General features: G+C 41.7%; 1 protein-coding gene across 8 annotated transcripts in view; it reads left to right on the top strand.

Moving 5' to 3' along the window:
- Nucleotides 1-26498, top strand: part of MAST4 (microtubule associated serine/threonine kinase family member 4) — a 775598-nt gene that overhangs the window by 474133 nt on the left and 274967 nt on the right. The window contains exons 1-2 of one of the 8 annotated variants that reach the window (XM_075325977.1): nucleotides 4376-4683; nucleotides 19945-20025. The exons of 6 other annotated variants lie outside the window; for them this stretch is intronic. In XM_075325977.1, coding sequence (XP_075182092.1) covers nucleotides 4637-4683; nucleotides 19945-20025 — 128 coding nt within the window. In that variant the 5' untranslated portion in view covers nucleotides 4376-4636. Of the gene's footprint in view, nucleotides 1-4375; nucleotides 4684-19944; nucleotides 20026-26498 lie in introns of those variants that run through there. One more of the 8 variants, XM_075326010.1, reaches the window with a different exon arrangement.

Here is a 26498-nt window from a genome sequence, read left to right as displayed (position 1 = left end):
AAAAAACGTGACTCAGCAGCGACCTCGCTATGTGAGAAGTACCCCTAAGGGTCATTTGACCCTCTTTCGGGACTTCAGGGGGGAGCTCGACATTTCTGGGACTTCTAGTGTTAATTCACTGCCTAATGCACTAGGGGAGTTAGGAAGGAGCTGGTTCCCCCCCAGATATGGACCATCAATGTGATAGTTTGAGCCAGGGGCGGCTGTAAACCATTACTTTTAGATTGGGAAGTAGCCAGCATCTAAGGATCTTCCCACTGGTGTTGGTTTTGTGTCTGCTGGTTATGAAGATGTGTGGACATGTAAAAAAAGAATAAATTGTGTTACTTCACATGTCACCATTATATCCTGTGCTGGCTTAAAAACTGAACTGCATAAATTAATAGAAAACTAAAATGACACAGGTTCGTCTCATTTTTCATAATCAACCAAAGGAAAACTGACAACAGTACTATTCCTATCCGGATGGGTAGGTCCAAGGATATTGGTGCCTTCACACCCTACAGTCACTGCAGAGGTGGTTGGTCATTTAGTGGTGCCAACACACAGTCCACAAAAAAAAATCATAGAGATGTGAATATAGAGTATAATGGATACGTGTTCTATCCATGGAAAACGTGGATGTGTGCATAGCGGTCACTGTGAGGGCACTCATTCCGTTAAAGGATGATACACAAATTGTGTGATGGGGCCCCCAATCACCTAAAACTGAAGGTTCACTCTCCCACCACCCATATCACCTTTTACTAAAAGAGGGGATCCCTTGCTCAAGCGGACAGCTGTACACATTATACATGAGTAAAGGTTCTCGCACACTGTTCCTTGAGATTTCATTGTACAACGCACAGATTCAAGACACCCTGTTCCAGATGCAGCAAAGCAGCCTTAAAACATAAGAACCTCCTCCATGCGTCACAGTAGGTTTAATGTTCTTTTAAATGTTTTATTTTTGCATTTCTGAACATAGAGCTGATGTGACGTCCCACAAAGCTTCAGTTTCATCTCATTTGTCCAAAGGACATTCTCCCAAAAGCTTTATGGCTTGTCAATATGCAAATTTGGCAAATTGCAGTCTCTCTTTTTTATGATTTGCTTTCAATAATCATCTTCCGTGAAGTCCACTTTGGCCAAGAAAGTAACAGATAGTGTGAACAATCACTGATGTACCTTGACCTTGAGTTCACCTCTGATATCTTTGGAAGTTGCTCTTGGCTCTTTGGTTATCGTTCATATTATCCATGTCTTCAATTTGTTCTCAATTTTACGCTTTCCTTTGTAGACACCTGTGATGTTAATTACAGGATACACCTTATATTAACATGTCCCTATGGTCAATCTATTTTCAATCTTTTCTACTGGAATCACCATTTTTCATTTCATTTTTTTTTTTTTTTATGTTGAACCAAATTCAAAAGTAATGTCTGATTTTCATTATTTGATATTCATTAAATTTAAATAGAAAATTGTCAGTTTCTCGTTATTTCAGGGACTATTGTAGGATTTTCTTTAAAGCGCACCAATCACCAGGTTTTTCCTATATAACCTAAAGCCAGTGCTATATTGGCACTATCATGCTGATTCTATACATACCTTTAGTTGTCAGCTCGGATGTATAGCTTTTGAAACACAAGCAAGTAAAGTTTGTAAAATGAGTAGCTTTTTGAATGGCATCAGCTGATAGCTGGGGTCAGTTTTGATAGTGATTCCCACCCCCCTGCCTGTCCGTCATCCTTCTTTGTTATTTTTGCTAATTCTATTATAGAATTATTTTAGTAAGTGACTTAAGGGACCTGTGTTGTCATATTTATGTGACCAGAACGAGCAGGGCCTCAGCCAATAGAAAAATAATGTTGCTTCCTGGTATCAGCTATGTTAATTGAGGCCCCGCCCCTTCTGTTCACATGGGTATGACATCAGCACAGGTCCTTCTAGACACTTAGTAAAACAGTAATAACACTGGGCTGAAATGCTGATCAGACTTTGAACTGATTGTCCGTTTACTGTGATGATTCTCTCCCATGAAAGAATCATAACATTGGTTCGGAGAATACGGAAAACTTAATTTATTCATATTCTCCATTGTCTGTTTCTACGTAAATTGGACTGCCCTTGGATGATACCCGATGATTTACATGCACCCATAGACATGAATGGGTGTGCACTGTCCGATTTACACTGCCATTTGCAAAATGCTGCAGTTTTTCATGCCAAATGGGTATAAGAAAAGAAGCGTTGGTCGGCACTGCCCCATAATATAACAGTGGTCTGAGTGCTATAAAATGGATAGGAGTCATCCATGTTATACACTTATTTGAGAGCAGCCAAATAAAAGGGTACCACTAGTTTTGTCCATGTATGTACCTTTAGGATAGATAGAGCTGGAATCCTAGGTGGGCTTTCCTTCACCTGGGGCAAACCATTCAGTTCATTGTGCTGTACTATTCATACCATAAATTCTGGTGGATTGATTAGATGACAGCACTTTGAGCCAAAAAGACCCCACAGCTGCTTAACTATACAATGTTCACAAGGAGCTTTTTTTGTTTTGTTTTTGTTAGTGGATTTGCTCCAAATTATCCTCAAAAATGGAAACTTGTTTTATCTGTTTTTATGAGAAATTTATGTTGCTGTTTAGATGAGTATTTGTAGAGCTTTTGAAGAACATATAGTGTGGAAAAAAAAGTGCATGCCCCTTTTTTGAAGCAGATACTGGTGAAATCCGTTCCAATCTAGTCACTGTCAAATCAATGGCTAAAAAGTTGCACGTAAAGAGAAAACTCTTTCAAACTTGCTTCAGAGAAAAAAAAAATCCTCCAAAATCTCCCCAAGACAGGAGCTTTTACCAAGGCAATTTATACTTGAAAACGTGTCCTTTTTGAACAATTCGCAAAAACTTTGTGTGGATATGGATTATTGCGGGGTTTAGGTTTATGATCATAGCCACTAAATAACCTCTGAACAGCTACATACAAGCCGATAGTTTGTTTAGACTGGCCGACAACAATTCTATGCATTTGTCAATATGGTCATTCTGTGCGTCTAGAATTTAATTATTAGCAACACATTTCATGTTTTGCTTTGGGTCTTCACTGGATTTTTTAGGTGGGCCCATTATCCAGAAACAATTGTTACCAGAAATTCTCATTAAAGATTAGCAAATAAAAATACCCCTAAGAGTGCCAGCAATCATGGGTTTTAGGACTATATCATGACTGATATTATTCTAAATATCCTATTTTTTCCTACCACAAAATATTTAGATTTTAAAACTTCAAAACTGGCATTGTTTCATTTCCCCATTGTTTCTTTTCCCCATTGTTTCTTTTCCCCAATTGTTTCTTTTCCCCATTCTTTTTCCAGTGGTTTTGTGTCCTCATTTTCTTCTCATTTTCTTTATCCCATTGTTTCTTTTTCCCCATTGTTTCCTTTCTATCCTGGTTTCTTTTTACCCTTGTTTCTTTTTACCCTTGTTTCTTTTTACCCTTGTTTCTTTTTACCCTTGTTTCTTTTTACCCTTGTTTCTTTTTACCCTTGTTTCTTTTTACCCTTGTTTCTTTTCGCCCTTGTTTCTTTTCGCCCTTGCTTCTTTTCGCCCTTGCTTCTTTTCGCCCTTGCTTCTTTTCGCCCTTGCTTCTTTTCGCCCTTGCTTCTTTTCGCCCTTGCTTCTTTTCGCCCTTGCTTCTTTTCGCCCTTGCTTCTTTTCGCCCTTGCTTCTTTTTGCCCTTGCTTCTTTTTGCCCTAGTTTCTTTTCACCCTTGTTTCTTTTCTATTTTCTGACAGTTCTGGCTTGCAAGGTTGATGACTACAAAGATGCAATATATAATACTTGTATTTGCCTTTGGTTACAACTACATCTGGATAGTTACACCTGTCAGCTTAAATAATTTTCATACTCTCTTTACCAATGCAAATTATTTTTTTTTTAAAATATTCACCTTGAAACATTTGCATTTAAGACTTTTTGCAGTCACGTTATACTTGCGTTGAATTTTTATTTTTACAAATGCTGAGAATAGATACAATAAATCCATCTATGTCCTTGTATGGACTATTTTTAGTGGTTTCCATTAATATCATTTGCTACTTTTTTTTCCCTACCTTTTTCACCCAGATGAGATTAAACACGTGCATGCAGCCAGCTTTAGTCATCTGTCGGTGGTGCTTTGCTGAACTAGCTTGGGAAAGCTCACTGGGGGTTAATGATTACGTATTCTTAGGTGAATCGCTTTTAATGTGCATTGCAGGGTTTTGTGTGTGTGTGTGTGTGTGTTGTCAGTCTTAAGAGGAGACTTCATTTGAGGCAGCTGGGGAAAGGAAAGCCTGGCAGCCGGCAGAGACAGCAAGCCACTTGATATGCATTACTTGGAGCCTCATTTGCGATTCTGTTAGTGTGCATTTTGCTTTTCGAAGGGGAAAAAAAAAATCCATGCTGCATTCATCGTGTTAACCTGAATATAGCAGCTGACATCTCTTTATTACAGCTAGAGGTGGAAGGACCCAAACTTGGAGAATCCCCCTCCCCCTGAGTGTTAGTCCATTCCTTTATAGTGGCTCATTTTGGCTCTCTGTCAGCGCCAGGATGCTGCCAGTGGATGTGTGTCATGGTCTCAATAGATGGTGGTAAAATATAACAGTCATGAAAGCCCAGCGGGAACGGCTGCGAATCCCAGGTTTGACCTTGGAGTAAGTATCGTCTCTCTCTTTTAATAATTTGACGGTTTGTGCATGCCATTAGCTTTAGTACGACCAATAGCTGTCTAGGTTGTGTTTTTACTGACAGCCTCGGAGCTCTGCAGCTTGATGTGTGCATGCTTTATGTGCGCTGCAGTATTGTGAACGCAGCTCCCCCCCGTCCTACACGGCCGGGTCGGATCCTGGTAGACGACTGTGTATCGGTACCCTTGGCCATAGAATTGCAGTAGAATATATATTTTTGTAGGCCGTGATGTCTATGTCTTATGTGTTGTGTGTATTCCTCTCTCCACCTTCTGTATCCCCTCCCCCTCAGTGTTTGTCCCAGCACTGCCTTTCAGATAAGGCCTGTGTGTCTCCTGAATGATGAGCAGCCCTACACCGGATTAAAGCATAATTGAAGCGCTGTTCATGAAAATGTATTAGCCATAATCAATTTTTCATACGCCAAAGCCAGCGTTAATAGATGTCTGTTTAAAGGGCATTTTATTTGTCTCCGGCTCCTCGGCCTATCCGTGTCCTTGTCCATGTTGCCAGACGGTGGATATATAATACTCTAGAATGGGACGTGACTTTACAATTCTGTACATTGTGCTATCTATATATATATATATATATATATATATATATATATATATATATATATATATATATATATATATATATATATATATATATATATATATATATATATATATATATATATATATATAATTTATTTTTTCATTTCTGCATTCTGTATCTTGTGCTCATGTCACTGTTTTATCACATACAAATTAATATTGGAACATGAGTATTCATTTTGTGTGCAATGTCTATACTGTATGTGCGTAGTGGTTTGTGTTGGTCATAGAACACCTGTATGTTTTTATGTTTGTTTAGACATATAATTGTCTACCTTCACGTGATCTGAATTGCACACGGCTTCTTGCAACTTTTAAAGAAACCCTAATCTCAAATATGTGTCCCCAACAATCTTCTGGCATTTAATGGCAAGAGAATGATTAAAATGTCTATCCCCCTATTTACTATATTATTGGGAACCTTTCAGTAGATTTTCACAATATATACTAAAGCCACCTTTACCTGCTCTATTACTGCAATCTATCAACTTTGGTCTAAGCCAGGCATCCACAACCTGTGGCTCAGGAGCCAAATGTGGTTCGTGGGCCCCTGATGTGTGGCTCGTGGGCCCCTGATGTGTGGCTCGTGGGCCCCTGATGTGTGGCTCGTGGGCCCCTGATGTGTGGCTCGTGGGCCCCTGATTTATGGCTCGTGGACCCCTGATGTGTGGCTCGTGGACCCCTGATGTGTGGCTCGTTGGCCTGTGATGTGTGGCTCGTTGGCCTGTGGGCCCCTGATATGTTGCTCATGGACCCGTAATGTGTGGCTAGCGGCTATCTTCCAGCTTGGTACTGTAGCATCAGTTCTAGCTATAAAAAGCATATCTCCAGATGGTGACTTTTGTGAATAGTCCTACATGAAAGAGCAGATCTCAATAGGTATAAGGTAGGAACACCTTGATCTTGGTTTACTGCTTCAGTGTGATATCTGTGGAAAAGCTTTGCCTGTTATTATGAGAGTATTGGGGGCTCTGGGTACCACTACTGTGAGGGGACAGGAACTGGATGTGGCTCGCAACCCTCTCTTAGACCTGAATTTTGTTCTCAAGGTCATAAAGGTTGAAGACCTCTGATCTAAGCCATGAATTCCCTTTGCCTATACCTTTTATGCTTTTGGCATACTGCGTGATCCGCTCTCATGGGCCTTTTTTTTTTTTTTTTTTTTTTTCTTGACGCCTTCTCTATGTGTAGTATCACCATCCTCCTGGCTTCATTGATGTGGATGACGCCTCCTACGTCATCCACACATTGCTGCGAATCTTGTACCTGTGCAGTTGCAGTGCAGGTATATGTTGCTCTAAGGCATTGAGGATGGATTAAAGTCCTTTTCTGCCCAAGTGTTGGCACCGACTTCACTTCTGGGGTAAAAGTTGCTGGCACATTATAGAACTTTGCTCTGCACGTAGGGGGATAGCGCATAAAGCGAATGCGCAGGCCTGCACTTAAGCTGCGCAGGTACAAGATGTGAAGTGATCCGTGGATGTTGTAGGATTTGATTCTACATATAGAGGAGGAGTCAAGGAAAAAAAAAACGCCCATGAGAGCGCACCGTGCCATGTGGTGTAAGTATAAAAGGTATAGGCGGGGGGAATTCATGGTTTAGATCCGATGTCTTCAACCTTCTGCACATAGAAAAGGTGCCAAGAGAAAAAAGACACCCATTGGACTGGATCGCACAGTATGCCAGAAGTACGGTATTTTTTGCATGTTTAGTAGAGTTCAGGACTTGGAGAATAGTCGATAGACCGCCGTAATAGAGCAGATTAAGGTGGTGGCTTTAGTTTATTACGGGAAAACCTGGTGACCGGTTCCCTTTAATGCTAGGTTCACATGTCACAGATGTATTGCGGATTTTACTCAGAGTTGTCAACTAAAATCCGTGCATATTTCTGGCACTTAGTCAAGCTTTTTTTTTTTGTTCATTTTTTTAATTGCGGAAACATTAAAAAAACGCAATAAAACTAGGCAAGTGGTTCAACCTGCTGACTTAGACCAAGTTCCCACATTGAGTTAAACAAGTAACAAAAGATTGAATCTGGCCTAAAGAGGTTCACCAGGGAATAAATAGTTGAATTGGGTGGAAATAGTGAAATATATTTGTATAATATAGTGTTATTACTTCCAGAGCCCATTTACCCCTGTAGTCTATCCCTGTCATTGCTCTTCTGGCCATATTGGACCCAGAACAACATCTCTTCTGTCACCTGTTGACCACAACTGAGGTTGGCTAACAGCATGGGGAGCGACAAAGGGGGAGGGGCGGCTTTACTTTTGGAATAAGTTGTCAATCATCCCCCATCACACGCTGCTATGGTACCTACTAACATGCCAATCAATGCCCTGTGATGGAGGCTGACTGGAATACCCGCAGTATGGATCCTGGGCTAAAGCCGCTATGGGGAACACTGGCCCCAAAGTTACTATAACTGTAATAGAAAGATATGTATTGAAACCTCTGCATAACCCCTTTTATTGAGTCCTGTTTGCCATCCATAAATAAGCGAGCTGCCTATTTAGTACAAGTTGCAGGATGGTGCGTGCGAAACAATAGAAAGCGCTCGACTGTTTCTTGCATATGTTGTTCATCGTCTTGTTAAATGTGTGACCATATGTTGTGGGTAAAATCATAAAAACATGTATAGTTCTTCATTTATTTTCAAGAAATTAGAGAATAGTATTCTAAAAATTAAAAACTTATCTAATACTGAAAAAGTTCCACTTAGGCCTCATTCATACATCCATATAAAGGGTCCGATCTGTAGTAATATAGAACCTAGAAGTGCATGAGGCCTTTAGTGTATTTTCCAGATGTCTTAAGCTCATGTAGAGACACTTTTTTCTGATATTTGATATGGGTTCAGACTGCCATCTTACATGGTCTGTCACATGCTGTAGGGAGAACATGTCCTGCACACGGTGCCCGGCAGAGCACAGTATAGCGGCGCACCGTGTCCTTGTGTCTCTGTAGTACTCCGCCTAAGTGAACTCTGTATGGCAATATAATATGTTCAGAATGCCATTGGCCAAACTAGTGCCTCTTTCTATGTCCAATGTGCGTGTACACATTTAGGTTTCCATATAACTTTTTGTTTTGTTCATCTTTTTGGTTTTGTGAAAACTGTTCCTTTAGGCAAAGGTGACACACGGATATTTTTGTATCATGATAGTCAATTCTATGTCTAGGAATTTACTGGACACATTTACTATTTCCAGAATATCGCAGATTTTTAAGGGAACTTTTTCTTTTTCTTTTTTACACACACTAGAGCCATTTCATCAATTTGTATCATAAATCTGTAGTAAAACTTGTATAAAGAAACCTAAATTTTATAACAACCTTTTCGTTTTAACACCAATTTTGCCAACTTTGTAAATTCTTAATGGATTTGGCTCCTGTTACTACAGTAGACTTTATACTGAAATGCAAAGCATTAAAGGGGTGGTCCACTACAAAGCATAGTGGCCACATCGATGTAAAGCTGAGACAGAAGAGTCTTTTTCTAAATATCTTCTGTTGTCTATTCTGCCTGTGAGCGGCGCTATCGCTGTCCGCTCATCCACAATCACCTGGATTGCAGTGACCTCTGATGTCTAGTGATGTTGCGTCAGCTTCCGGAATTGGAAGGTGACCCGGCGTCACCGAGCCCGGCCTTAGTCTCCGTGAGTGACTGGGCTGTGGACGGAGTTTCACCGCTCATCACAGCCCAGCATCACTCCTGCTTGCAGCACTCTGCGGTGAAGGAGAGCGCGCGTGAGATGCTGGAGTGTGATGTGATGAAACACCGCCCACAGCCCAGTCACTCACGGAGACTGGTTCCCGCTTCAGTGATGCCGGGTCACCTTCCAATTCCAGAAGTTGACTTTACATCAAGGGACATCAGAGGTCACTGCAGTCAGGGGTCATGTGAAGGGGGATGAGCGGACAGCGATAGTGCCTCTCATAGGCAGAATGGACAACAGAAGGTATTTAGTAATAACCTTCTGTCACAGCTGTACATTGATGTGGCCACTATGCTTTGAGGTGGACCACCTCTTTAATCGTGATGAACTGGGTCCTAATCTATGTATTTATTTTTTTACTTGAAAGCAAGCCCGTCTTTTTCTTACTTTGCAAATGTCATACAAAAAGTTTTGAAGTTACTTGGTAAATATGGTGTTTAGTCCCCCAATTTTTTAATACAATTTCACTGATAAATATGCCTCATTGAGTAACATCCCGGAGAAAAAAACAAGTATTGAGAAAATACTAAATGCAACTGTCATACTGCGAAATGTTTGTGTGTGATCCCAGCCTTGCTCTTCATTTATACTGTGATTATTGAGTTGTCAATGTAATGTTGGTATTTTATTCCACCCCATCGTACTTCCTTATGGTAGTTATATGTAAGTGTCTCACTTCTGAATACACATGTTATGAAGCTGGCACAATAGCCATGATGGTTGCTGCCTTACGTACCATGCATAGTCTCTACTTGCCACCACTTTGGCCTGTACATGTTTGCATTTGTCTATACTGCTTTTTGCACACATTTACCCTTTGCATTTCAATCTGTGTCACGTTATGTCATGTATTTACCATTTTGTGTTTGGCTTAAAGGATTTGTCCACCTTTAATATTTTTTTTTTTTTTTATTGCCTCGCTGGATCCAAAATAAAGTAGATTTGCAATTATTCTTTAAAAGCCGTTTTGTGTCTGAAGCTCCTATGCAGCGCTAAGTATCTACATGAACAATGGCAAGTATATTTGCAGCACCTCAGGTAAACCTCTCATGCATGAAAATGGGGACACCGTACAATCCAAGGGATCCACTTGGCATATAAATTCTAAAAGAGCAGACAGCATCCCAGGGGTATTCTCCATAAACTTTAGTCCATAAGAAACAGATGCAACGTTTCGCCTTACAAATAGACTTTATCAAGAAACAAATGCAATGTTTCGCCCTACAAATAGGCTTTATCAAGAAACCGATCCAACGTTTCACCCTACAAATGGGCTTAATCAAGCATGCTTGATAAATCTCATTTGTAGGGCGAAACTTTGCATCTGTTTATTATGGATTAAAGTTTATGGAGAATACCCCCGGGATGCTGTCTGCTCTTTTGCTTAGTATCTACATGGTCATGGAGTACAAATAGCCCTGAGACATTTGATTTTTGCAGCCATGATCCCTTTTGTCTGTCCCCTTAGCATGATGTAGAGTACAAATGGAAGACCATATCATTGTACACACCGTAGTCTGCATAGGAGCTCTAGACAATGGGTTGTGGCATATATTTAGACCATACATTTAAATAGTTCATTACAAAGCAAAAATGGCCATAGCCTTCAAAGCAGAAAAAGAAAATGTTCTCTGCTTCATAGGAACCATTCCATACATTTCCAATGGGGAAATGAAGAACCGTATGTGTGCCTTGAAAAAGTATTCATACATTGTGAGCTTTTTACATTGCACCAATAAACCTGAAATTTATTTTTATTGGGATTTTATTTAGTGGTATCACACTACAATGGGCTGAATACAAATGTATCACAATTTTCTGATTTATGCATCATTTCCTTTACTCTTCACAAATACTTGCTACTTAGTATTGGTATAGCACATAACATCCCAATATAATACATTTTAAATTTGCGGGAATAATGTGAAGAAAAAAATGTGGAAAAGTTCATGGGGTATGAATACATTTTCAAGTCACTGTATGGTTCAGAATGCTATAGTTCCTTAGACAATAGCTGGTCTTCTCTCTTCTTAACTTCTGCCTTTGCCCTTGGTCTTGTCATTTCTTCTTCCTTTGCATGAATGGTTAGTTTTGTCATTTAGATGACTATACTTACCATTAGTTTGTTGTTTTTTTTAATTGCATTCAAGAGGAAAGAAGAATTGTGTGTTCATTATCTTTCGTTTTCGCTTTTTGTTGATATGGACCACCATATGTACTCCTAGTAATTCTCTAATGCAGAAAGTATCTACTCAAATTTTGACCTCTAAAAATAAATAGTCTTTGATATAAATTATTGGACTTGTTCACATCCAGTTTGGGATGGACATTCACAACCTTGTTGAAGCAGTCGTCTGACATCCCAAAGATGTGCCCTTAAAAATGTGGTTCACTACTTATTTTTCCAAGCCACATCAATATAACGTTGAGAAACAAGGCTTCTCTCAAATTCCTTGTGTTGCCAATAGTGTCTGTGAGCGGCGCTATTGCGGTCCACTCATCCCCTTCTCATGACCTCTGATGTCCGGTGATGTCACGTCAACTTCCTTTTGACCTGACATGACCGAGGCAGCCCCAGTGTCCCTGAGTGACTGGGCTATGGGCGGCATTTCACCGCTCATCACAGCCCAGCATCGCACCTGCTTGCGGCACTCTGTGGTGAAGGAGAGAGCAGGGAGATGCTGGGAAGCGCTGCCCATAGCCCAGACACGCACAGAAACTGGGGCCACCTCTGTGATGACTGGAAGTTGACATGACATCACCGGACATCAGAGGTCACGGAGCCTGGGGGTCACGAGAAGGGGATGAGTGGACCGTAGTAGCACAGCTCAAACCCTCTATTGGCAACACAAGGTATTTGAGAGAAGCCTTGTTTCTCAGCATTAATATCACTCTGGCTTGAAAAAATAAGTAGTGAACCACCTCTATAAGCAATCCAGTGTCTGTTAGTTTTGGATGGACCCAGTAGCATGGTGGAATATGCTTTTGTAACAGTCTTAAAAAAAAAAAGGCAGTCCATGCTTTGTTTTAGCATTGAGTACAGAGTTATTCCATTTGCTTTATCATAGTGGATGGCTTTGTTGTGGGCATGCCTCAATCCCATTTTTCGAGGGTTCAGACAGATTTAGAAATATGTGGCCCAACATGATGTGGACATGCCTGGATCTGAAATTTTAAGATATTCTGTAGCAATGTTCAAAAATTTCAAACCTGTTGAGGTAAGACCTTGTGCACATGGCAGTTGTGTGTCGGCAGCTGTATGGTGATTTGCTACTATCCACATTTGAGCCACAGGAATTCTATATGCCACTATATTGTACTACATCAAGTGCTGCATTGCTGCATGTTAGAGCAAGTCTCCCCTTGCACCAATGTATTAAGGTAATTGGCAAAAAATACATAAAATTAGTTATTAATCTTAAACATATTTGTGTTTATACAGCATTGAAGACGTCAACAATGTTCTAAGTAAATATATTTCTAAAGGTGCTATTGACATGAATTTCTCACCAGATATCAGGAACAACCCATCCAATCCACACAGGCAAACACATCAAACCAAAGCTGTTCATAAGTTATGTGTTAAAAGAGAAAAAGTACTGGACACATAAAGAAAGAGATGTGCAAACAGCCGTGGCAAGTCATGACACCAGCTAAAATCTATCAGTAGTTAGAAAGCAATCCTGCCACTAAGTGAAAAATATCAGCTTCTGCAACTGATGGCCTATAAAAAGGTGTCTTGTAATCAAGGTGCCACACAAGAAACATCTCATGATGGGGAAAACCAGTGATCTGTCTCAAGAGCTTTGCAATCTGGTTGCAAAACATACTGATAACATTGGTTACATAAGAATTTCCAAATTACTGAAGGTTCCAGTGAGCAATGTTGGGTAATAATCTGAAAATGTAAAAAATATAATGTCACCGTAAATAGGCCACGACCAGGTGCTCCCCTCAAAATTTCAGATAGAGGAGTGAAAATAATTATGAGAAGAGTGTGTGCAACAGCCAAGGACCACCTGTGGAGAGCTACAGAAAGACCTGGAATCAGCTGGTACAATATTTAAGAGAAACAATAAGTAACGCTTTCAACCTCCATGGCCTGTATGCACACTTACCACGCAAGAACCCATTGTTGAACAAAAACCTTGTTCAAGCATGTTTAAAGTTTGTCCAGCAACATTGACAAGCATGTGAAATACTGGGAGAATATAGTCCAGTCAGCTAAGATCAAAATCAAACTTTTTGGATGTCCTAATGAGCAACATAAGACACTGCATGTCACCCCAAAAACACCATACAAAGAGTGAAGTTTAGAGGTGGGGTGTGGGGCTGTTTTTCACAACATGGCACTTCATATGATTTAAGGAAGGATGAATGAACAAATGAATTCTTGATTGCAATCTACTGCCATCTACCAGGATGACTAACCTCAAACGAGGGTGGTCATTTCAGCAAGACAATGATTCCAAACACACAGCCAAGGAAACTCTCAATTGGTTTCAGAGAAAGAAAATAAATTCGTTCGAATGGCCCAGCCGATCACCCAACCTGAATCCAATAGAAAAATTATGGAAGGAACTTAAGATGAAAGTTCATGGAAGGAGCCCATGGGACCTTCGGGATTTGAAGAGTGTGTGGAAGAATGGGCCAAAATCACACCTGAGCAATGCATGTGACTAGTTTCTCCATACAGGAGACGTCTTGAAGCTGTCATCAACAACAAAGGCTTTTGTAGGAAGCATTAAATACATTTCAATCACGTGTTCAATTTTTTTTTCCCGGTGTTCTTTCTCATTATCACTATTGGCATATCACTAAATTTATAGACATCTGTGGTTTGATTTCTTTTGCCTGTGTTGATTGGATGGGTTGTTACTGATATCTGGAGAGAAATTCATGTCAATAGCACCATTAGAAATATATTGCCTTAGAAAATTGGTGACCTGTTCAATAGTTATTTTACACACTGTATGTATATAACTCTTATGTAGATTGTGTGTCCATGGTTGCACCCTAAAAACAGTCTTAGTCTGATCCTGCAGTCTTATATATCTACCAGTGCTCTCCCTTCTGCAGCTGATCTAAGACTCACATCCTCCATAATCCGAACCTCGCACCTCCATCTCAAAGACTTCTGTTTATTGTCTGTATAAGTCCCCACGTAACCTCTTCCCAGTCACCCACTGTAGATAAACCTCTGTGCTTGCTCAGCTTTGTGCAACGTCGATTTTTCTCTACAGTCGGCGGTCAGGCTGGGATCGGGAACCTCAGAGTCCCACAAATACAAGGATTTCAGTCCTGTGCAGAATGCTAGTTTTGACAGACTACATCATCAGGACCTGATTGGGTCAGGTCCCGATGACATTAACCCTTTTCTATCTTCCATATGCCACGATCAATAGTGATTCTGGCTTATAGAAGTTTGTGAGCGGGAGTGCGCTCCATCTCTCACCCCTCCAGCACCCCAGTGACGTGATAACAGCCAGAGGCTCAATGATGACCTCCGTGTCTGGCATATATGATGGCCTGTTAGACCCAGCCGGAAGCCGGGTCTAACAGGCGATTTACCAGTATAAAACTGACAGCTATAATGTATTGCCATGCTTGTGCAATGCATTACACCAGCAATCCGACTAATAAAAGTTAAAGTCCCATATAGAGACTAAAAAAAGTTAAAAATATATATTTAAAAAAATCACAAAATATAGAACATAAAAATGCAAAATAGTATACCAGTATATATGTATATTTATGTAAAAATAAAAATAAGCAAAAAAACTCACAAACATATATTTAGTATCGCCGCATCAGGAACAACCCTATCTATAAAACTGTCACACAACTAAACCTCTTTAGGGAACAGCGTAAAAACAAAAATCAATTTCTGAATTGCTATTTCATGTTCATTCTGCCTCTCCCAAAATCGAAATAAAAAGTTATCAATAAATATTGTGGCCAAAAATTTTCACATTACTGGTAATACAAAGGCTCTGGAAAGGCGCTATGGCACCCCCCAAAAGAAATCTAGCAAAAGCTGTCCTCCAAAATTCAAATGCCCCCCTCCTTCTGAGCCCCACAGTCTGCCTAACTGGCTAAACGACTTTAGCATCCACATTTGCATTACAATAGTGAGGAGAGACCACTTAAGTTACAGGGTACGTGTCTCCATATACACAATCTGTACACAAGGTATGAGCACAAAAATAGCAGATTTGCAATTTTTACTCTGCAACATCCATTGCTACTTATTTATGGAAAACACCCATTGAGTCAAAAATATCACTACACCTGTAGATACATTCCCAGAGGGGTGTAATTTCCAAAATTGGGTCACTTGAGGGGGTTTCTGATTTTCTGGCACTTATGGGCTGTGTATATAGAGTCTGAAAACTATTCTAGGAAAATCTGTGCTCCAGTAATCAAATAGTGCTCCTTCCCTCCTGAATCTTGCCATGTAGCTAAGCAATACTGTACAGTCACATGTGAGGTATTGCCACATGTAGCCAAAACTGTGGAACAAATTTTGGTGCCACTTATACTTATTTCCCCATGTGAAAATGTAAAATCTGTCTCTAAAACCACATTTTTGTGGTGTATTTTTTCTTCACCCCACCATGGGTGTAAAATTCTGTGACACACTTGTGGTGTCAATATGATCACTACACCCTTAGATTAATTGAGAGGTATAGTTAGTAAAATGGGGTAACTTATGGGGGTGCTATGTTGTTTTGGTACCTCATAAGACACTGCCAATGTGACATGGCACCCACAAAGCATAACGGCAAAATCGGCACTCCTTTCCTTCTGAACTTTGCATTATGCCTGAAAGTAGTTCCTAACCACATACTGTATGTGGTACTGGTGTACTCAGGGAAAAAAAAGTATACACAGATTGTTTTGTAATTTCTCCTATTAGCCCTTTTAAAAATTAAAACCTTGCTGCTAAAACTAAATTTTAGTAAAAAAAAAATAAAATTATTTTTTTTCACCGCCCAATGGTTTAATATTCTGTGACGCACCTGTGGTGCTAATTTGCTCACTGCACCCCTAGAGTTCACTGAGGGGTATAGTTTGTAAAATAGCATGAATTATGGGGGACTCTACTGTTCTGTCGCTTCAGGGGCTTTGCCAATGTGACTTAGCAACCTCATATGATTCCAGCAAAATCTGAGCTCCAACGTGGCCCTTCTTCCCTTCTGAGCTTTGTACCGTGCCTATAAGAAATTTTCAACCACATATGGCCAAAAGTCAAATGATGCTCTTCACGTCCGAGCCCTGCCATGCACCCAAACAGAAGTTGCCCACCACACAGAGGCATAGCTAGAAGTTCACCTCAGATAGGGGTAGCCATGTGCACAACTACGATGGTGCAGGCTAATCATAGGTATAGGGAAATATTAGCTGATGACCACCCTGTTACTGAAAATCAATATACAAAGAGCACCAATATTACTGCCATATGGTGACAGTTATAGATGGTGACTTACAGCGGACATTCTTTCTGATGGAGTTATTCACTTTTCCCATCTTTTCCCTCTGGCTCTGGCTGACAGTACAACTTCTTCCAGCCAGGACTCATCTGCAGATTACAACAAAGACACATTTGACTCTTCACATTTCCAGCACCATATATTCCCAAACTCCTCATCCTGCTGTCACCCCAATACTGAACCATTGCTGTCGTATGTGTCCCTATTACTGTTCCTATTAGAACCTCAGATAATGTCCACTACTGTGCCTCTTACAAAGTGAAATGTCTCCTTTGTGTTCTCTAGATGGTAAAATTGCAGCCTAGATGATATTAATGCCCTGTGCAAGGGCCCTAGACAACAGTACCACATTGTGCCCTCTGATTTCACAATACAATCCCAATACACTGAGTGTCCCTATAACAATAATGCTTCTTAAGTGCCCACTTAACATTTTAAAATGTCTCCTGAGTCCCCCCATATATACGGTAATTCCACTCTACACAGCATGTCACGACTGATCCCACATACACAGCATGACAGATACACAGCTCCCTATATACAGCATGCTGGGCCCCACCGTAGTCCTCTCCTCTGTATGATGGCCACCAGTAGTCCCCTCGCACTGTATGATGGGCCCATTTCCCCCCTCACTGTATGTCGGCCCCCAGTAGCCCTACTTGCATTCTATTATGGTCCCCACTATTCCTCCTAGACTTTAATATGGCCTCCAGTATTTCCCCACACGGTAATATTTCCCCCAGTATTTCCCCCACACTGTAATATTACCCCCAGTATTTTCCCCACACTGTAATATGACCCCCAGTGTTTCCCCTACATTATAATATAGCCCCTAGTATTCCCCCCACACTGTATGATGGCCCCCAGTATCCTCCCACACTATTTAATGGCCCCAACTATTTTCCCTACAACCAAAAAAAAAATATTATATTCAACTATGGATCCTGAGGTATCTGTTGGCAGACAGGACCAAGGCATAGGAAGACCCATGCAGTGATGTCATTGTGCTGGGGCATGCAAAGCCCCAAAGTCATTACATCATCAAGCTACTCCATGTCCCCACTGAGTCCGGGAGTGGCCGATCAGGAAGATCATGTCTCCCTGCACTACCTCAGAGATTAACTGTATCGATGTGCTCACACGTTGATAGTTTACAGTAGTAATAGCTTCAGGTAGGCCCCTGAGATGACCCCCACCCCCCCCCACCCCGCGTGTTGCCCCCACTGCCACTGCATATCAGGTATCGGCATACTCAGGAAATTACACAACAAATTGTATGGTCCATTTTCTCCTGTTACACTTTTGAAAATCTAACATTTGAGACTAAGGGGCATTTTGCACACTACGACATCGCAAGCCGATGCTGCGATGCCGAGCGCGATAGTCCCCGCCCCCGTCGCAACTGCGATATCCTTGTGATAGCTGCCGTAGCGAACATTATCGCTACGGCAGCTTCACATGGACTCACCTGTCCTGCGACCGTCGCTCTGGCCGGCGACCCGCCTCCTTATTAAGGGGGCGGGTCGTGCGGCGTCACTGCGACGTCACACGGCAGGCGGCCAATCGGAGCGGAGGGGAGATGAGTGGGATGTAAACATCCCGCCCACCTCCTTCCTTCCGCATATTCTACGGAAGCCGCGGTGACGCCGGTAGGAGATGTTCCTCGCTCCTGCGGCTTCACACACAGCGATGTGTGCTGCCGCAGGAGCGAGGAACAACATCGGACCGTCGCGTCAGCGTAATTAAGGATTACGCCGACGCTGCACCAATGATACGATTACGACGCTTTGGCTCTCGTTAATCGTATCATCGAGCCTTTACACACTACGATGTCGCATGCGATGCCGGAAGTACGTCATTTTCAATTTGACCCCACCGACATCGCACCTGCGATGTCGTAGTGTGCAAAGCCCGCCTTAATCAACATTTTTGTGGCAAACATGTCTTTTGTCATTTCAATGGCTCAATGTTCTAAAATTCTGTGAAGCATCTGGGGGTTCAAAGTGCTCGCCACACCTGTAGATAAATTCCTTGAGGAGTGTAGTTTCCAAAATGGGGTCACTTCTTGGACGTTTGCACTGTGAAGACACATCAGGCGCCCTGCAAATGCGACATGTGGCCAATGTTAGTTATATCCCACAAAATCAGTAATACATATCTGGTTTAAGGGCATAAAAATTAAATGTTCCAAAATTGCTAAATTTAAAAAAAAAAAAAATATTCAAATGTAAAATGTTGTTATAAATAAATGCAAATAATCTCAACTAAAATTTACCACTAACATGAAGTACAAGAAGTCATGAAAATAACAGTCTCAGAATCACTGTTGAAGCGTTTTAGAGTTATTGCCACAAAAAGTGACACTGGTCAGAATTGAAAAAATTGTAAGGAAGGAAAAAACAGGCTCTGGCATGAAAGAGTTACCGCATATTTTTTGGTTTAGAAGATGCATCGGATTTTTAGACGCACCTCAAATTTAGAGGAAAAAAATAGGTGGGAAAAATAATGGGGTCCGTTTTATAATCCGGTGGTGTCTTACCGAGGGTTGATGGCAGTGGTGGTGGAGCGGTGCGACGGGTATCCTAGAAACTTTTGGCGGTGCGGGCTTCAAAGAAATGGCGCCCGAAGTTGGCTCTTATGCAGATGGAGTTCTCAACTCAATGACAAGTCGAGATGTCATCTGCGCACTCTCCATCTCTGAGCGCCATTTTCCTTATGTCTGCTGCTGGGATATCAGTAGGCCAAAGGTGACGCATACGCCAACTCCGGGCACCATTATTTGAAGCCCTCACCGCCCGCGGCCCCAGCACAGCCTCTACTTCACAGCGCCCGCACCCCTAGCACAGCCACCGCAGCACAGCACTTGCAGCATTGCAACAGCTGGCTGATGCTCCTCTCCACCACCTCCTGGTAAGCTACATTTGGATTATAAGACTCACTCCTCATTTTCCATCCCAATTTTTGGGAGGAAAAGTGCATCTTATAATCAGAAAAATATGGTATTTGCTTAGTGCTGCGAAATATGATGGCGCCATATAAATAAAATCATTAATATTTATTCCTCTGTCCCTGCATCTTCCTAACCTTGAACCTATAGAAGAGGGGGCAGATGCTAGGGTGCAACAAATGACTGCAGACTCTGACTACATATTAGAGTTGTTTTTAGATTGAAACCATCAGGACAAAGGTCTTCATAGGAGCTGTGTACACAAAACAGTGGGGCATTTTTAATTGAGGTGCACATAGCCTTAACTGTGAAACTGTTTCACACAAAGTCTTACTATTGGGACCAATAAATCCCGCAGCTTCTCATTTCTGGTATGCTTACCTTTTGTTGCCTGCCTCTTGTGTCATTGTAACGTGACCATTTGCTTATGATTGCTTTGCTCACTGCTAGTGACATTTTAACTTTGCAGTCTCACCCCAAGAAGCTTGAGTCCAACCCCAACAAGCCCATGCAGCCCTTGTAGTCCATTGTATGCTTTCCATTTCTGGAGGTAAGGACAATTCCGTTTTTTGTATCTATATTTCACCGATACTATTTTAGACTGTATTTAGGTGTTAGTACTATTGTTTCCTTTTTTATTTTTGCCGATGAAGTTGATATACTGTTGAGAAATGATGTTCGGAATGACTAGTCCAAGAGGATCGTCCCCACCTGTGTCTCTCTGGCATCTTTCTCTCAACTATACTGACAGGCCTCTACCTATACACACACAATGACCCATTAGCAAGACTAAGTCGGCATGGAGACTCCTGCAGGGACATACTTCTTGGACTAGTCACCTTGTCCTTGGCTTTCACATTTCAATATGTTTGTAATAAAGGAGACGGTCTATGATTCATGCAGCTGTGGTTTGGCTACCATCAATCTTGTGACAGGCTCCCTTAAAACCTAAAACCTGGTTACGGACACCCATGGTATCCAGTTTCGTCTCAAGAATTTGTTAAATGGTTCATCATGACTAGTGAGGAGCTAGCACTACTATGCTCGGGTGCTCGTTAGTTGTAACGAGCAGTTGGACGGTCAATGGGTGTGACTCGTATGCCAAGTATAATTGAAGTTAATGGGTAACTAACATTTTTCTGGAAAAATGCACGCGTTCTCCATTTACTTCTATTACACTCTGTAAACGAATCAAGCCCATCGAGCATCTAACCGCTCGTTATAATTACTGAGCACCGGAGCATGGTAGTGCTCACTTGTCTCTACTGTAGTCATGACCATTCAGTAGGTTTTTTTCTCAATTGAATGGTTACCATGATGTCCTATGGGTGATGACTGCATTACTAATACTCGCGATTGTAATCCATCAGCTGCAATAACCTCTATTTAGCTGACTCATTTTTTAAAACCACACAGTGGATCCATAAAGCAGATCCCATATTTGTCCATGGATGATGGATGCAAGAATTAGTCTGCTGATCTGTCGCTGCCTCTGTTTATTATACGTATACTTCAAAAGCTTTTTTCTTAAAGGGAACCTGTTAGGTCCAATATGCACCCAGAACCACGAGCAGTTCTGGGTGCATACTTCTAATCCCTGCCTAACTGTCCCTGTATACACTAGCATAGATAAAGAGATCTTTAGAAAAAGTATTTCTAAAGATCCTTTTATGAGATGCAAATGAGCGCACGGACTAGTCCACCCTCTTGGCATGTTAGCACGCCCACAGGGGTGTGCAAATATGCTATTAAATGCCCATTGCCCAGCTTCATCGGCAACCTGTGTCTGCTGTCACTGCGAGAGACACCATGTTTACAGTCAGTGAGCATGATCAGAAGTCTATGCACTTTCGACCATGCGCACTATGAAGCCAGGTGTACGCACCCCAGCTTCTGAGAGGTCTAGTGCGCATGGCCAGAAGTGCAGGGACATCTGATCATGCTCACTGAGCCTACACCAGGTGTCTGAGGCGGTGACAGCGGACACAGATAAGCGCGCCACTGCCGATGATGCTGTGCATTGAATAGCATGTTTGCAGGCCCCTGTGCCAAGAGGGCGGACTAGTTGGGGGAAATAACGCCCTTGCGACTAGTCCCTCCACTCATTAGCAAATCTTAAAGGATCTTTAGAAATACTTTTGGTAAAGATCTTTGTCTTCCACTGTAGCCTGGGACAGTTAGGCAGGGATAAGCAATATACACCCAGAACTGCTCCTGGTTCTGGGTGCATATTGGACCTGACAGGTTCACTTTAACAGATCCTCAGACACCCCACAAGGCACCCTATAAGTAACTGCCTTCCCTGGACAATTTCCTTTAGGACTTTTTCTAACTTTTTCATATCTCATATCCATGTTATCTATTAATGAAACCCTATGAACCATTCCTCCATTGTGTTGGTCGTACCTAGATGGTTGCATCATATGTGGACATCTCTCATAGATAGTGTGTTCTCCTGTAGAAATGTAAGCAGATGGCTGGTGGTTTCCTGTTGTGTGATTCACTGAGATATAATTGGATATTTCGTTCTCCCCGGTTGTCGAACTTCAAATCATTGTTACGGGGATAAATGCATTATGTTGCGTGTGACTCATCCTTGGTCTATAATAGAGGCACACCACGTAATAGAGCCGGTATGCTCATCTTTTGTGCTTCGTTTGATTTAATTAAAAATAAGTGACAATTGCTTCATCCAGAAGGTTTTCTCTGAGTAATGAATGAGTAAACCTTTCTAGATGCGTGATGTTATTAAAAAGATCATATGCGAAAGTGCTCATTTTCCGAAACCTTTCCAATGCTTAAAATATCAAATGTCATATTACCAATTGTTAACGTAAAGGATGTAGAGCCGTAGAAGAAAAAAGCATGGATTATTATGATGTTCATATTCTTCTGTTTTGTAGAGTCCTCTATCCCTAAAATCTGTGCTCTTGTCTGTTGCAATATATGCAATATCTCCACTGTGTTTCTTTTTCCATTATTTGGACCCCACTGCCATCTCTAAACTAATGGGTAGAAAGGTGCAATGGACTATATTCGGGTAAAGTGTCACATTGTGAGGGAGAAAACAATGTCAATAGATGCTCTACTAGTAGCATTTATTGAAGGAGGGAAAAGCCTATCTAGTGCTCCACATAATTCTGGTTGCTTTGGGGGAACACAGGGATCTTTTCCTCCTCTTCCACATCGGTGTGTGATTTTCCGGGGGACCATCAAAGCTGAGACTCCACCAATGTTCTCTTGGGACGTTGGTTGAGTGTTGCTGCTCTCCACCTTGAAATTGGACAATTTGGCTCAGCCTTAATATGGACCACTTCTCTCCCCCTGGCTATAGGATTATTTTTTTATTTTTATTTTTTTTAGAATTCTTTATCTTGACAACAATGACAAAACATACAACGATAGGTCACCTTGTAAAATAATGAATACTTATTGTTCAAAAATCATTACAAAAAAGAAAGTTTGTTAAACAGAGAGTTGTCAACAGTTTTAATAGGATGTAAAAAAATCCTGTCCTATGGTAGGCAGGGAAGAGAAGAAGCCTAGCCAGAAGGAGGAGACTAGAGATGGGCAGAGCCAGAGAACTACGCGAGTAAGAAGAGAAGAGCTGAAGAAAGAGAAGGGGGCGAGGCAGTACAAAAAAAGAGGGGGTGGGTGAAGACCTATATGATGATGGAGCAGGGAGCGTCTAAACCCCTAAGAGTCCACAAGCAGACGCAATCCCCAACTTATCTCAGTGCCTCCTTGTATTCATCTGTTTGCTTAAAGTCAAGCCAGTAATACCAATTGGCCCAGAACTTGTCATAGGTGTCGTGGATCGAAGAAGTAAAGTCCTCCATGTGCATAGTGTCATTGACTCTTGAGATCCAGAGAGCCACCGATGGACAGGCGACAATCCTCCAATTTAGAGGGACTCGTGAACGGGCTGCCATAATCCAGAATCTTGAGAGGTCGTTTGTACTCAGACAATGCCATCTCACTGTGTTGAAGTAGATATAATGCTGGACCCATTTCTACCGTAAAACCTGTTACTGTGCAAGTAAATAGACCCCATAAGGGCTGCAACACGCTACAGTCCCAAGAGATATGCAGGAAAGTGCCCTCTGCCCCACTGCACCGCCAACACAACACCGGGTCTACTGCAGGAAACATTGAGTGTAGTCAAGAGGGGACTCTGTACCAGTGCGCGAGGAGTTTGTAATTCGCCTCTTGTGGCCATAGGATTCTGAACGACAGGGTGGTAGTACACTGTATAACAGACTGGAGACATCAGCGTATGAAACGCAGTGGTGTTTAGATAATGTAAAAGGAAGTATAATATTGTTAAAGGGAATCTGTCAGCAGGTTTTTGCTACCTCCTCTGAGAGCAGCATAATGTAGGCAAAGAAACTGTGAATACAAATATCTATCACTTAGTTTACTGGGTATAGAAATTCTGACAGTCAGTTTTTTGATAAGAGAAGCATTGCTGAAATCTGTGTGTTAACCCCTACAGCATGCTCTCTTCAGATAACATAGCAAAACTCTGCTGACCGTTTCCCTTTTAACAAATTATGTTTATTTTTTGGGCTACAGGTACTGCCTAGTCACCATTAGGAATGTGTAAAAATATCACACATGCAGTGGTTAAAATTTGCTGACAGACCTTATACAGGCATTTTCTAGCTCTGGACTCCTTTTAGAAGTCAATGAATTTCAGTTAGGAAACTTATTTACAAAATGTGCTCTCGTGTGAAATATTTTGGCAACAACCACGGCAATCAAAAAAAATGGCAGAATTTTATTACATTAGTTTTTGTTTTCTAAATAAAGTACAGTATGGTTGGCACGTGGCTCAGTGGTTAGCACTGCAGTCTTGCAGTGCTGGGGTCCTGGGTTCAAATCCAACCAAGGACATCATCTGCATGGAGTTTGTATGTTCTCCCAGTGTTTGCGTGGGTTTTCTCCAGGTTCTCTGGTTTCTTCCCACACTCCAAAAACACACGGATAGGGAACCTAGATTGTGAGCCCCAATGGGGACAGTGTTGCCAATGTATGTAAAGCGCTGTGGAATTAACAGCGCTGTATAAATTAATAAATATTATGTTTTTACTTTTGTATTGAACTTTTTTTTGGAAAAAAATTACTTTTTTTTTCAGATTTTGTTTTTTCTAAAATTTATTTTGTCCCGCGTGTGGGTCAACGGATATATTTCAGACTGTTTCCCCCCTTTTTCAGTGCATCTGACAGGGATGCCACTGTCTCAGGTGTTATATGTTATTGTCATTACTTGAAGCCATTGGCTGCCATTATCTGCTCTACCCTGCAAATCACAGGTTTCATTCAAAGCTCCCTACATGGCAAAATTAGTCTGTATGTGGATGATATCATCTTGCTCCTACAAGTATCCCCTCCTGATGTCACTGAGCAGAATAGATGAATTTGGTCTCTTCTCTGGCCTAAAAAATAATTGGAATAAATCCTGTATCCTTCCCATCGGATTGACAGCCCCCTCTAAGCAGGTCCCCCTAATAATAATAATAATAATAATAATATTTATTATTCACTTATAGCGCTATAAATTCCATAGCGCTTTACATACCTCGTCATCATCACTGTCCCCATTGGGGATCACAATCTAAGGTCCCTATCAGTATGTCTTTGGAGGGTGAATGGAAACCGGAGAACCAGGAGGAAACCCACACAAACTTGGGGAGAACATACAAACTCCTTGCAGGTGTCCTTGGTGGGATTTTAACCCAGGACCAAAGCACTGCAAAACTGCAGTGCTGATCACTGAGCCACCGTGCCACCCTACTGCCACTAAAGTGGGTAACCCATTTTCTGGGGCTAGAAGTCTCCAGGAACCCTGATGACTTTTACAACCTGAATATCCTTAGTCTGCTATCATTTATTCAGACTAGGATAAAGGGATGGGATAAGTTGCCCTTGTCACCTATGGCCCACAGCAGCCTAATTTAACTAATTGTTTTGCCAAAGGTGCTATTCATGCTCCTACAAATGCCAGTATATGTAGGCACTAATCCATTTGATAGACTCCACTACCTGTTCACCTCATTTATCTGGCATGGCCATATCACCACTTTATGGCTTCGGATACTGCGGCATCCCTGGACGCGAGGAGGGTCTACACAGCCAGACGCTAAATTATACTACTGGGTGGCCCAGATTTCTCATTTGTTTCATTGGAGTGGGGGGGTTGGAGGAGGAAGAGGAATTGATGAGTGCCCTTGTGGAAATCGTCCGTCCCTACAAACTAGAGATCTCTCACTCACTACATGTGCTACATTCCTCTTCTACAAGGACCTTACAAGCATCCGCTTGATACCTGATCCTCAAGCAGGCCCTTATGATCTGGTATGCAGCACGGAAGTTGCTTCAGTCCCCTCCCTAAAGGTACCTTCACACATAACGAGATCGCAGCTGAGTCACGGTTTCCCGTTAGCGATCTCGTTATGTGTGACACCTACCAGCGATCAGGCCCCTGCTGTGAGATCTCTAGTCGTTGCAGAATAGTCCAGGCCATTTTCTTCAAAGGCGATGTCCTGCTGTGCAGGACACATCGCTGTGTTTGACACTGTGTGACAGGGTCACAGTGACTGCTGAGATCGTTATACAGGTCGCTACTACGACCTGTATTGTTCCTGCATCGTTGGTAAGGTCTGACTGTGTGACATCTTACCTGCGATCCCTATCAGGTCGCATCGTTTTCGGGATCGCTGGTAAGTCGTTGTGTGTGACTGGGCCTTAAGACAACCACAGCTCATTTGGGCAAAATAAAACCCTCACTGAACTGTCAAATCTGGAAAGGGGTCCTATTTGGGAAATAGTGAGATTGATCTATCTCAGTCAGATCTTTGTGGTTAAAGCCCATACACATTTCCAGATGCTAAAGGAAAAATTAAACCTTCCAAACCATTATATTTTTTGCTACCTACAATTACGATGTGCCCCTCAGACCTTGTTCTCTAATCTACCCCTTTATCCCAGGTGCTACTGGATCCACCTGGATCATTCATATGC

Source organism: Anomaloglossus baeobatrachus, chromosome 1, assembly GCF_048569485.1.
Source record: "Anomaloglossus baeobatrachus isolate aAnoBae1 chromosome 1, aAnoBae1.hap1, whole genome shotgun sequence".
NCBI lineage: Eukaryota > Metazoa > Chordata > Amphibia > Anura > Aromobatidae > Anomaloglossus > Anomaloglossus baeobatrachus.
This window is presented reverse-complemented; position numbering and strand designations above follow the sequence as displayed.